General features: G+C 40.5%; 1 protein-coding gene across 3 annotated transcripts in view; it reads left to right on the top strand.

Annotated features, from left to right (window-relative positions):
• The window catches only part of LOC106569929 (collagen alpha-1(XIV) chain), a 91,064-nt gene that overhangs the window by 51,460 nt on the left and 25,396 nt on the right, over positions 1-14,208 (top strand). For all 3 annotated transcript variants that reach the window (XM_014141684.3, XM_014141686.3, XM_014141687.3), the window contains 13 exons: positions 657-803; positions 2,914-2,988; positions 4,609-4,748; positions 5,293-5,416; positions 6,482-6,625; positions 6,790-6,954; positions 7,060-7,098; positions 7,483-7,621; positions 8,224-8,366; positions 8,694-8,803; positions 11,200-11,358; positions 13,580-13,657; positions 13,948-14,034. In XM_014141684.3, coding sequence (XP_013997159.2) covers positions 657-803; positions 2,914-2,988; positions 4,609-4,748; positions 5,293-5,416; positions 6,482-6,625; positions 6,790-6,954; positions 7,060-7,098; positions 7,483-7,621; positions 8,224-8,366; positions 8,694-8,803; positions 11,200-11,358; positions 13,580-13,657; positions 13,948-14,034 — 1,550 coding nt within the window. The remainder of the gene's footprint in view (positions 1-656; positions 804-2,913; positions 2,989-4,608; positions 4,749-5,292; positions 5,417-6,481; positions 6,626-6,789; positions 6,955-7,059; positions 7,099-7,482; positions 7,622-8,223; positions 8,367-8,693; positions 8,804-11,199; positions 11,359-13,579; positions 13,658-13,947; positions 14,035-14,208) is intronic.

Raw genomic sequence — 14,208 nt, 5'->3', positions numbered from 1 at the left:
CAAAATTTAAAAAAAACCTGTATTTGCTTTGTAATTATGGGGTAATGTGTGTAGATTGATGAGAAAAAAACAACAATTTAATCCGTTTTAGAATAAGGCTGTAATATAACAAAATTTAGAAAAAAGTCAAGGGGTCTGAATACTTTCCGAATGCACTGTCAGATGTTATGTTTCTGTGTCCAGTATGAAGGAAGTTAGAGGTAGTTTTCCGAGCCAATGCTAACTAGCGTTAGTGCAATGACTGAAATGTCTATGTGTATCTACTAGCTTGCTTTGCTAGATACCCCATAGACTTCTATTAATTTTGTTAACGCTATTTAGCATTGGCTCGCGAAACTATGTCTAACTTCCTTCATACTGGACACAGAGACATACATTTTTTTATCCACGAGTTCATCTGACTCTGGGGAAATAGATAAAGGGCCTCTGCCAAAATCCCGGAGTATCCCTTTAAAGAAATATGGTAGACCCAAACCCTGGAAGCGAGTTTGTACCATAGAATGTGGACATCTTTGAATTGGAATTCTAAGAATTGGAATTCATTACATACATTTCTATGGTGAACATGCTCCTGCTGATGACAACAGCATTGATTGTGATGGTAACTAGTGGTAAACTATGTACAGTATGTGATGGTAATTCTGTCTTCATTTTAGATGGATATAAGCAGGAGGCAAGGCTGGGAGGAGGAACCACCCGGCACTGCTTCAATGACCTGACAGCTAACACGCAGTACAAGATCAGTGTGTACGCCCAACTCCAGGACACAGAGGGACCTGCAGTCTCCACCACAGAGAAGACCTGTAGGTGTCCTCCTTAACAGCTGCTTAGTGTACACTCTACGATAGCCCTACAACCGACTTGCTACTATTCTCAGAAAGGTTTCTTACAATATTGTGACAATGTTGTGACAACATAAGTTCCAACATCACCACTGTAAAGACCTGTCGCTGTCACCCAGCCTCAACATTCTAGCTTAGGGGTTGGCAACAGGCCGCTCGCGGGCCATAACCGGCACCCAAAATGTATTTTGGCCCTCCAAAGTTTTTAGTAAAAAATATTTGACTGTAAAATCACCAGCTAAAAATGTGTTTAATTTACGAAATCTATTCCTAAGTATCCCCACAGTCGGGCTTGGTTCCTTGTTTCTTGTCAATCATTGGCTTATTGGTGATACTTACAGTCAACCCCTAGTGATGTAACTGCCTACGTCAACACCTTCTACTCATGAGACTAAGCCCATGCATATACAGTTATACGAACTTGCAGGAGAAAACAATAGTTCAGTGTTTTCTAAGGGCTCAGCAGTAGTTTTCCATTAACGTGTGGCTTACAGTGGTATGTCTTACTTGTCTCTTATCTATTTACTCCCCTGCAGGGGTCTGTGTCTATCTCTTTTAGCCTTGAGGCGCTTTCTCACAGACACCCAGTTTTGACCGCAATGGCTCACACATCTGCTCAGACCGTTTCAATAAGAGGCAAAGACTAGAAAAGAACTGTGGAAGAGTATTAAACCTTATATTGCTAATCTATAGTCCAGGACCCTATAAATGTAGTGGGGGAGGGTCTTATAGCCCTTCCCCTTCTATTAATACAACATAAGCATAATCAATTATTATAATACATAAATCATTTGGTGCAGCCCCTATCATGACCCCAAGGTGACCCCCATCACCACAAATAAAAAAATAGACGTATGTGATCGTGTCTCAGTGTAATCTAGGTATGAAATTATTGTTATTTTGAAATACAATCTCTTTTAGGGCTTAGTTGTGGTCAATTTGCAGTATACAAATGATTAGAATTATGTTCCGTCCCTCTGACCATTCTTTCCGACAGAAAACGACCAGTGTCTGAATCTAGTTGCCTACCCCTGGTCTAGCTGCTTAGTATTCTTTACTCTACTTGCGACATACAGTGCTACTACAACCAATTTGCTACATACTATTCTCACAGCATAGTTACAGCATTGTCACAATGTTGTGACAACATTAGTTACAACATGAGTCCACAGGGAGCTGATAAGAAGCCTAAGAACAATTTACACATTTCTCAACATGGACAAAACACTGAGAACATACTTGTACTAAAAATGATTCAATCTACACTGTAGCAACATTCTTAGAACATTATCCAAACCAAACATACAGCCGCATGATTTACAGACAATCACAACATTTTCACAACATTATTAGCCTCCTGGGAGGCACTTGAATGCCTCCCTGCACTGTCGGAACTAGAAGCACAAGCATTTCGCTACACTCGCATTAACATCTGCTAACCATGTGTATTTCACCAATAACATTTGATTTGATTAGGAATGAATTGTGATTGGTTCTGTGGCCAACTCACAACAGTAATCAAGGCACTCTCTCCAACCAACCAGGCATTTGTTTGCATTGAGTTGATTTACGTTGAGTTTAGACATCGATTTATAGCTTTGTTTTGATACAAATTACAGCTTAAAGGCCTTTTTAAATTGTCCTGCGTTTCCCCAGGCTGCCATCAAAAGTAATTCCCAGTTTGAGGTAGACTTTACCGCCGTAGTAATTCAGCTATGTGGTTTTCAGCAGGGTTTCTGAGCTAGAAAAAAACGGTACAATTCATTTCAATTTGACTGCCGCTGTTGGTAGTGATCAAGCTAGAAAATTACATAGGTAACTTAATCATAAACTCAGCATGCTGCTAAGCATAAGCTACCATCTCGGATTCGCTCTCTTAATTCCTTCTGATTCTTCTATCATCCGACTGATTATATATATTATGTTTGATGGTGGTATCAATGAGGTATCTTCTGTGTTTTTACTATAAATGAAAGCCTCACCAAGCATGTTTGCCAGGTGAGGTGACATAGACATGTAATAAGGATGTTATAATGATTTGTGTGTGTCTTATGTCATTGCTTTCATGCAGTCCCTGTTCCCACCCTGGCACCCACCAGACCACCCACTACGACCGCTCCTCCCAGTATACCCTCAGTCAAGGAAGGTAAGACAAAAGGCCTGTTGTTAACAAATACCTGTGGGTCCAATTGTGGTGCACTCTTCTAATAAGAGGGTATTTCAATTACATTTACATTTACGTCATTTAGCAGACGCTCTGCTATAGTGCTTTTGGCTTGGTCTCAAAGCACTTCATGTACCTAAATGGGGTAAAGGGAACTCATACTGTCCACCACCACTGTAAATATCTACCTGGGTGGTGTATTGTAGCCATTTTGCACCCGAATGCTCACAAGTCACCAGGCATTGGCGAACATATACTGTAGAGATATCCCCTATGGTAGATTATCTACACATGTATTTGTGTGCAACTCACTTTGAGTGGCATTAACCTCAAGGAAATTCGAAGGGCTTTGGCTTCCAGGCAATGCCCCCAATGGAATAACTAGCACTAGCGCAGTCAGGACCAAAGATATTAAAGGTAAATCAGAGATCCCTCAGAACAGGCAGTTACCATGGAAATCACTCTGTCAAGTTGCTGGGTCAATTTTCAACCGGTCCCTGACTGACATTCAAACCTCAAATGACTCCTGACACAAATTTGTGAATCTAATACAAGTTCATATACGCAGTGTCTATTGCAGTCATGACTGCAGACGTCTGAAATGATAGTAAAGCTGTTTAATGTGCTTCTGGAATAATCACAAATCTTTTCAGACTTCTAAAAATGGTCCCATTATGAGCTTTTGATTCTGAGATAATACTGTAAGCCGGAACTTGTGTTACAGTCTTGTATCAAGTCAGAATATTTCAGAGTTTACAATTCTCCAATGAACACATGCAACATAATATTATCTGAAGATATAACATGTAGAAAATATGTAAAAGTTTAACTTTATTTGCTGTTTTTGAGAACAATAATCTTAGCAGTTTCCTTTCTTCCTACACAGTTTTCTGGGATGAGTTTTGTAAAAGTTAATTGAAAACTCACTCCCCTCTCTGTTGGAACTCAGACTAAGTCTATTTTCAAACCTGTAATTCGTATTGTTTAATTATTGTTATTGTTGGCCTAGGAAATATCAACAAATGCAACTTTTAGTTCACTTAGCATCCCACATACTAGCAACTTGGTTATTATCTTTATCAGAGCAGAACAGAACAGAAAATGAAAGCAAACAACAGGAACTTAGGTGTTATACTGGTCAATCTGACCCTGGCTGGCCCTGGTATGAGAGAGGGAAGTTGTTGAGATAATTGCCAATCATCACAGCTCCTCTCTCGTAACCTGTGGAGAAAGAGAACGCTCTCTCCACTGTCCATTGTGATTCTTCCACTGCTGCCTGCTGAGGCTAGTGTCCGTTTGTATTACCTCTATATATGCTGTCTATCAGAACTCTTATTGTTTGCATTGAATTTAAATTGCTCTTGAAAAGAGCATGTTCTAATTGGCTTGGAAATGTTAATGTCCTTTTCTGTCTCCCTCTGTCTCTTTCTCTGTTTGTGTACTACTTTCTCTCACTCTTCCAATCTCTACCCTCTTCTCCTTTTCTCACTCCTCATCCCTCTCCCCTTTTTCCTCATCTCAACATTCTTCCTCCTCCCTGCGCCTACTTTTATGTACTTCTCTCTTTCTCTCTCCTCTCTCTCCCTTTTTCTCTCCTGACAGTTTGCAAGGCGGCCAAGGCAGACCTGGCATTCCTAGTGGACGGCTCCTGGAGCATCGGGGATGACAACTTCCTGAAAATCATCCGCTTCCTGTACAGCACCACAGGAGCCCTCGACATCATTGGACCAGATGGCACTCAGGTAAAGATTGACTAGACCAACCAATGGTCCTGTGGCCAGCTAGCACTTACAGATGTAGGATCTTAACTGGATCACCCTGTTGCAGGATAACTTTCCATCAATCCAGGAAATATAAAACTTGTAGTGTATTTGAGGTTTTAAAAGGCTTCTGAAGTTTGACATTTCAGACTTTATTTTCCCTTGTGACATTTTTTTATCAATCTCTACAAAAATGTTCATTAATTATAATCCACATAATAGTTCCTATTTCCTGTTGCTGCCGGATTATTTTCCTGCTGTACCAAACTGGCTCAAATTACGATCCTACGTCTGTACAGTACTGTACTTTATCTTGGAAGTGATATACTCAAATAAATTGTCATAAATGGTCTTGGAACACCTATGTTTGACTATGTGTCACATGTGCTTTTATGAACAATACATTTATGCCGTCCATTATTAGTCCACTCATTTACTACCCCCCCCCCCCACACACACACACACACACACAAAACTCTGAAATGCCACATTTTCAATTGAACTCAAAATATCTTTCTCCCGTCAGGTGGCCATTGTCCAGTTCAGTGACGATGCCAGAACCGAGTTCAAACTCAACTCGTATGACGACAAGGAGAGGCTGCTGGAGGCCATTAACCGAATCTCCTATAAGGGAGGGAACACCAAGACAGGCAAGTGGACAACGGGCCTTATTCACTATATTAAAAACAATGTTTTGACCATCAAGGCAAACCTTTGTCAAACCTTATTCACTCTCTACCAATGTAGAGTTTTCATACTATTACTCTGAAGCATAGATTAAAGGGAAATTAAAAAAATGTTCTACTTCATATTCAACATCTCCAGCACCACCCCAACATCAACATATGTGAAAATGCCACGTTTCTATGTTTTGTAGTAAAAAAAATCGAGGAAGATAAGTGTTTCCAATGACATCATCAACCAATTAGTAAACGATTAGTAGGTAATTAGTAGTACATGCCTACTCACAATTGGTCAAAATCACACGATGCACACCGATGAAGTCATTGGAAACACTTATCTTCCTTTTTACTACAAAACATACAAATGCACCATTCTGACATATGTTGATGTTGGGGTGGTGCTGGAGATGATGAATATGAAGTACAAATATTTTGGAGTTTCCCTTTAAGTTCCTTTTTATTACATTTTTTTATGTCTAAATGGACTACCATAACAGTAAATTAACAGGATGACTGAATCCGATCGAGACAGCTGTAGATGCCAGATGAACAGAAATTCCCTTTATTGACTTTCCTTTTGTAACCTGCTGAAAAATAATCAGTCATTGTAATCAAGCAGGCCAGAGTAATCAAGCCCAGCTTCCGAAGAACAGTGAGATGCTGTCATTAATCAGTGGATCCCCAAGGGGAGCGATAATGCATTCATCTAACAATGTATTTTTTTTCTCCAAACGGGTGCAACGAAGAAGTCCACTTGGTAATGCTAATTGTTGCATTGTGTTCTCCTTTGAATATGCTGTATTTGTGTGTAATGTGTATTGTTGCAGGTGGGGTGGGAATAATAACGAAGAAAATGTGTTGTTGCTGAATATTTTTGCAGTGATAACCCAACACCATGATCCTCTACCAAGGAACCTGGCAAAATCCTGCTGTCGATATCGCTTTGAGTGTAACTCCTTTCTTTATCTTCCCCTCCTTTCCTCCCTCTCTCTTTCTGTCCCTCCATCCCACCCTCTAATTCTCTTACTGTAGGGCTAGCCATCCGGCATGTGAAAGACACCATCTTCACAGTGGGAGGAGGTATCCGGAGGGGCATCCCCAAAGTACTGGTGGTGTTGACTGACGGGCGCTCTCAGGACGATGTCAACAAGGTCTCCAAAGAGATGCAGATGGAAGGTGAGGCACATGATGCAATAATTTAATTTAATAGAATGCGGTTCATGAAAAGAACATTCTACAACACAAAAAAAGTATCTGTATATGTTAATCCAACAAAATGTTATAGTTAGGCATGCACATGACACACTATTGGCAATACTGTATGCTTGCCTTTTTCACAGGGTACATTGTTTTTGCCATTGGTTTTGCGGATGCGGACTACGGGGAGCTGGTGAGCATCGCCAGCAAGCCCAGCGAGAGACACGTTTTCTTTGTGGATGATTTAGACGCCTTCAAGAAAATTGAGGAAAAGCTGGTCACTTTTGTTTGTGAGGCTGCCACTGCCAGTGAGTCCTACAGGAGCACAATCTAAATCTGTTATTTAAAAAACAGGGGGCATATTATTGTGTGTATTGTTATCCATGCAGTGACATAAATGTTTTGTCTTTCAGCTTGTCCTTCGTTGGCGATGAGTGGCAGTACCTTGCCAGGTTAGAGACTGGAGCATACTTACTTATTCATGTGTCCTGGCACACAGGGCACAGTCAAGACCTCTCTACTCTCAGACCCCAGTATAACCTTTATGCACAAAATCACTGTAAACTGGACAGGTACAGTACAGTTGACTCCTGCTAAGTGCACATCAGATAAGTGCAAACTCTGGACTTAAGACTATGTAAAATGGCATCTTTCCGAGTGCACATGTAAGTCAGAATATCTTTAATGATAAGAAGTAGAAGCTCAGTATTGAGAAGTCATGATGAAAACAGAGCCAGTCACAATTAAAAAACAGATTATTTTTACTTGTCAGTAGTACTGTGCATGGACATGTCTGCTTTTAAACCAACTCATGGTTGTTTATGTTGTGGCTGCAGGTTTCAGGATGATGGAGATGTTTGGCCTGGTGGAGGGTATGTATGGACATTTATCAGGAGTGTCCATGGAGCCTGGCACCTTCAACAGCTTCCCCTGCTTCCGCCTGCACAACAACTCCCTCCTCACCCAGCCCACCAAGTATGGACACTAGCATCTTAACTAAAAGGCATAACAGTACATTTTTGCCTTCTATCAATCATGTAGAATTTAGTAGACACTCTTGTCCAAAGCGACAAAACGTCAGTGAGTACAATGAGCATGATCTACTCTATGACACCGGTAAGTATTGGCACCACTTACCCAATGATAACATAAAAAACACCTTACAACATACAACATACTCTACTCCCGTTAATTGAATCCTCTTTTCCTGTCACTTGGCCTGAAATGCTGTTATTACAATGAAGAGGTGGTGATAATGACAGACAGCTAGCCTCACCTAGTGTATTTCCTCTCCTTCATCTGCAACAATCCCACATCGCAGAAAACATAGTCATTTTGTGTCTCATTCTCAAATTATAACGCCGCAAATGTGGTACATGTACAGTATGAAGAAACAATAGCTTCCTGCTCCTTACCTCTTTTTAGAATTGGATGACACTATTGAAAGAATTGAACTGGCAAGTTGAAACAGCTTTTGAAATGGTGTTTGATAGCAGTTGAACTCTGTGAAGGTGCTACAACAAAAGCCACTGTATGTTCAGACTAGAGCCTATTGTTCTGGAAACTTTCCACCCCAGGTTTATCCACCCCGAGGGTTTGCCCTCCGATTACACCATCACAATGCTGTTCCGCCTGCTGCCTGAAACGCCCAAGGAGCCCTTTGCATTGTGGGAGATCCTCAACAAGGACAACGAGCCCCTGGTGGGCGTCATCCTGGACAGTGAGTAGAATGCCGGGGGACGGGCTGGGACTTAGCTGGGACCGTGTGTCAAGTTCCTATTGTTTGGTTGCTGTCATAAAATAGGCAAAGCAATGGACATTTCGCCAGGTGTCTTTGCTCATTTATCAATTGTGAGCAGCACAATGATTTGTGTGTAAATCATTCGTATGTTGAAACATTTTCTCAATGTACAGTAGGCTACATGTCTACTAAACCGTCCATGCCTCCTCTATTTGAAACGAGAACATTCCTTACTATTTTCGAGTTTGTACTGAATATGTTATGAAACTGCAGAAAGTTAGGCAAATGTTCTCTTTCCAACGCTAGATGGTGGCAAGACCCTCACCTTCTTCAACCATGACTATAAAGGACAGTTTCAGACTGTGACCTTCGAGGGACCTGAGATCAAGAAGCTCTTCTACGGCAGTTTCCACAAGGTCAAAGTTCAAAAACACTCTTTGTTATCTCACTTCCTCAGTGCAACGCTGCTGCAACATCACCCTAACACCTCAGGGAATGTCCTGCTTCCTGGCTATCAGCCAGCTTGTTGAGTGATGTTAAGTTACTCTTGTCTGGCTATCATTGGAGCTTACAATACCTTTGCCCTGAGACATGGCTGTAGACTCCTATGTTATCAGGGCTAACAATACCTTAGGCCTGAGACATGCCTGTAGACTCCTACGTTCTAACAATACCTTTGCCCACATCCATGGCCTGCTGCTTAAGTGAATGAGGATATGTTTTTTCTTTTCACTGGCACAGTATTCAACCACTTTCCAATGTCATAATCATCCTCTTCCTATTGATGCCAAAACTTTGCTTGGCAACTTACATTATCATCCATGAGTGAGATGTAGCACCTGAGACTAACACCTACCTTTTTTGATGCAGTTTTTAAATCACTTATGTTTTTTAAATCACATGACTATTCAAATAGTTTCAACTTTTTTGCTGCACAATAATAATATAATATTCCATTTAGCAGATGCTTTTATTCATGCATTTATTTATTTATTTCACCTTTATTTAACCAGGTAGGCAAGTTGAGAACAAGTTCTCATTTACAATTGCGACCTGGCCAAGATAAAGCAAAGCAGTTCGACAACATACAAAAACACAGAGTTACACATGGAGTAAAACAACATACAATCAATGATGCAGTAGAATAAATAAAAAAATAATAAAAAAAATAAGACTATATACAATGTGAGCAAATGATGTGAGATAAGGGAGGTAAAGGCAAAAAAATGCCATGGTGGCAAAGTAAATAAAGTATAGCAAGAAAAACACTGGAATGGTAGATTTGTAGTTTGAAGAAAGTTCAAAGATAAAATATAAATAATATGGTGCAAAGGAGCAAAATAAATAAAATAAATAAATACAGTAGGGGAAGAGGTAGTAGTTTGGGCTAAATTATAGATGGGCTATGTACAGGTGCAGTGATCTGTGAGCTGCTCTGACAGCTGGTGCTTAAAGCTAGTGAGGGAGATAAGTGTTTCCAGTTTCAGAGATTTTTGTAGTTCGTTCCAGTCATTGGCAGCAGAGAACTGGAAGGAGAGACGACCAAAGGAGGAGTTGGCTTTAGGGGTGGCCCCAGTGGGAATTGAACCCACAACCGTTAGTGTTGCATGCACCATGCTCTACCAACTGAGCCACACAGGACCACTAAACAGTATGTAGCTGTAGCATTAATATATAGTGTGGGTAGTACTGTGCCTTTATGATGTTCACAAGAAATGGCCATCATATTTCACTTGCTATCTGCTGAAATAAAATAAAATATTTAAAAAAATGCTAACCATGTGGAATGAAGCTGGCACCCGAAATATTGCCAGGATAATGTATGCAAATTTGAATCATAGCCACTTTGGAACAAACTAAACTATGCAGGGAGGAGGAAATTGATGTGACTGAAAGTGACTATGGCCTGGATTCATGTAACCCACTGTTGCCTTTTTCCTCAGCAAATTATCACCAGTGATTACTGCAATTCTTTCCCCTGCCAATCCATAAGTATTCTCATGTGTCATCTTGTCAGCACTTCGCCCACCAGGCTTGGTGATAATGTGGTAACATTTTAGATTCCCTCTCAAGAAGACTTGACTAATGGTTAGATACTTCTCTGACTCCTTGCATTGCAGTAGGTGTTTTTTTTTTTAAGACGTCAAATTCAAATGATTCATCGGTAATCTGTTTTTGTCGAAAAAAAGGGGTAAATACAAAGGAAATGCTACAGTTCCATCCTTATCAGCACTTTAGCATAGTAATGCACCAATGTCAAACAAAGCTGAAAGTGCTGTTTCATAAAGACACACGTTTACAGTTGATATTCAGGTATGAATAGATATTTGCTAGAGTAATGTCTTGAAATTCCACCGTGAGACATCCCATTTCCAATGAAGCATACAGTAGAAGCTTGACGTGTCAAAGGTAGAAAAACGTCTGAAATCCCCAGACTTCAAAACCGACTCTTTTTTTTTCGGGTGACTAGTGGAATGCTCGCGCAGAAATCTGTCCTAATTTTACAGCCTGTGTCTCTTTGAACCTCTGTCTGTTTTTTGAAACCGTAACTCTTTAATGCTCCCCAGTGATTTATTGAGACGCGCACATAAGATGTTTCAATCGCACTGTGTCTGTGTTCCAAACAGACCAGTGTTCAAATACTATAATAATTTAGCTGTGTTTAGGATTGAGCTTGCCTGGCGCCATGGAACCAATAGAATAGCTGCAAAAGTGTAAACCCTGCCGAACTGGCACTCCAGGCAGGCTTTGGCAAATGCTCAAAGTTAAAATAGTATTTGAACCCAGGTCTGGTTCTTCGTTTTCCCTGTAGCTGCACGTGGCTATTAGCAAGACCAGCGCCAAGGCTGTCATCGACTGTAAGCTAGTGGGGGAGAAGGACATCACCGCAGCGGGCAACATCACCACGGATGGCCTGGAGGTGCTGGGACGCATGGTGCGCTCCAGGGGGAAGAAGGACAGCTCTGCACCGGTAAGCCCTATAGTCAGACACTGTGACAGATAGATCAGAGAGGGTATACAAGGAGACGTTTTGATATCAGTGTAGAATTACTAGAATATACTGTAGTTCTAAGGACATCCCCATTCAATATCCATGTCAATATTCCATAATTAGATTTCTATGCATTTTTAACCCCTTGATTCGCCTTATTTTATGTGCAGTCGGGCTGAATTCTAACGTGCAGTATGATGCTTAGTGTCATGGAGTATTCAATAGAGTGGTGATAAACTACCTATGACCTAGGTTATGAATTCTTATAACAGCATCAAGACAGAGTTTGAATGAAGTATAATCACATCAGCACTTCAAGATCCATTTTCCACTAAATAGAAACAAGTCATAGAAACAACTGTACTTTTAACTTCTATGGGCTAGATGGGACGCTGCGGGACACAGCCAGTGAAATATCAGGGCGGAAAATTCAAAAACAACAAAATGTCATAATTCAGCTTTCTCAAACATACAACTATTTTACACCATTTTAAAGATAAACTTCTTGTTAATCTAACCACATTGTCCGATTTCAAAAAGGCTTTACAGCGAAAGCAAAACATTAGATTATGTTAGGAGAGTACATAGACAAAAATAATCACACAGCCATTTTCCAAGCAAGGACATGTGTCAATAAAACCCAAAACACAGCTAAATGAAGCACTAACCTTTGACGATCTTCATCAGATGACACTCCTAGGACATTATGTTACACAATACATGTATGTTTTGTTCGATAAAGTTCATATTTATATCCAAAAAACAACATTTTACATTGGCGCGTGATGTTCAGAAAATGTATTCCCACCAAAACATCCGGTGAATGTGCACATCAATTTACAAAAATACTCATCATAAACGTTGACAAAATATATAACAATTATTTTAAGAATTATAGATAGACTACCCCTGGATGCAACCGCTGTGTCAGATTTTAAAATAGCTTTACGGAGAAAGCACATATTCTGAGTACATAGCTCAGCCATCACGGTGAGCTATTCAGACACCCACCAAGTTCGAGGCAACCTAAACTCACAATTAGTATTAGAAATATGCTCTTACCTTTGCTGATCTTCGTCAGAATGCACTCCCAGGACTGCTACTTCCACAAGAGATGTTGTTTTTCTTCGAAATAATCCATATTTATGTACAAATACCTCCGTTTTGTTCGTGCGTACAGATCACTTATCCAAAGGCATAACGCGCGAGTGCGGAACGAGAGACGAAAAGTCAAAATGTTCCATTACTGTACTTAGAAGCATGTCAAACGCTGTTTAAAATCAATCTTTATGCTATTTTTAATGTAAAATTGCGATAATATTCCAACCGGACAATAGCATATTCATTCAAGAAGAAAAAGAAGGAACGGCGTACTCGCGTGACCGCGCATATCAAATCCCTTTGTTGCCAGGCAGACCACTCAGTGAATGAGCTCCTATACTCTGCCCAGTGACAGGAAAATGATCAAACCACTTTCTGAAGGCTTTAGACAGCCAATGGAAGCCTTAGGAAGTGCAACGTCCCCCACAGACACTGTAGTTTCGATAGAGAATCAAAAGAAGAACTACAATTCTCAGACTTTCCACTTCCTGCATGAATTATTCTCAGGTTTTTGCCTGCCATATGAGTTCTGTTATACTCACAGACACCATTCAAACAGTTTTAGAAACTTCAGAGTGTTTTCTATCCAAATCTACTAATAATATGCATATTCTCGTTTCTGGGCCAGAGTAGTAACCTGTTTAAATTGGGTACGTTTTTCATCCGGCCGTGAAAATACTGCCCCCTAGCCCAGACAGGTTAATATCCAATCTCCCAGTTCCATAAATAGCCCAGATATCCTCATGCTGGAATAGCAGTGAGATGTACTCTCTGATAGGCTTGATCATTTTCTTTCTTTGACAAAAACTCTTCACACTTTTCTTTCAAATTGACCCCTTTCAGCACAGGAGGAGAAAACAGAGCAATCTGTTTGGAGAGACCAATTATTGATAGATTCTTCCTCCTCAATAAGAGATGTGCAACAATTCTGTTAGCAATGCGTAGTACTGAATAATTATCATACTTTCTCTCAGGTCTTATTTAGGAGATTCACAGCTTGCTGCTTGTTCTATCAGCGACTATTAGTCAAGTAACACAACATGTTTGTAGTGAATGTAAAAAAAGATGTGCGTGTGTTTGTTGCTCTTTTTGTCCTCAGTTTCAACTGCAGTCCTTTGACATCGTCTGCAGCACGTCCTGGGCCAGCCGAGACAAGTGCTGTGAGCTTCCTGGTTTGGTGAGTTCACGCCTCACTACTGATCTCATCTACTGACTGACGTGGGATGACCTTAACCTTTGTTGTAATGTGTAGTAGGATGTCGTAGGATCGTGTCATAGATGTCATATTGTGTCATCTTGTTATTGTGTTGTCATGCGGTCATTATTCTATTATTTGTTTCAGTATTATCGTCATTATCATTATGCTTTGGTCGTTATCATAATCATTAGATCATTGTACTCTTGTGTTGCATGTATTGTCATGTGGTCATACAGTCATGTTATTGTGGTATTTGTCTCATCTCTAAGAGGAAGGAGGAGGACTGTCCTGCCATGCCCCGTGCCTGCACCTGCAGCCAGGAAAGCAAAGGTCCCCCTGGCCCCACTGGACCCCCTGTGAGGACCCTCCTTCTCTCCTTAATCAGTATCATGTGTTACTGACAGTTGTTGTTAAGCTAGGAATTAATTCATTGCATTCAGTGGCTGATGAACAGAACACAGTGTGACATTTGGGGAAGGAGAGTACATACACCTGGTGTGTGATAGTGTGTTTAGGATGTGTTGATAGTG

Source organism: Salmo salar, chromosome 14, assembly GCF_965601325.2.
Source record: "Salmo salar chromosome 14, fSalSal1, whole genome shotgun sequence".
In the NCBI taxonomy this organism is placed as follows: Eukaryota; Metazoa; Chordata; class Actinopteri; order Salmoniformes; family Salmonidae; genus Salmo; species Salmo salar.
Note: the sequence above shows the minus strand (reverse complement) of the source record. Positions and strands in the feature narration are given on the sequence as shown.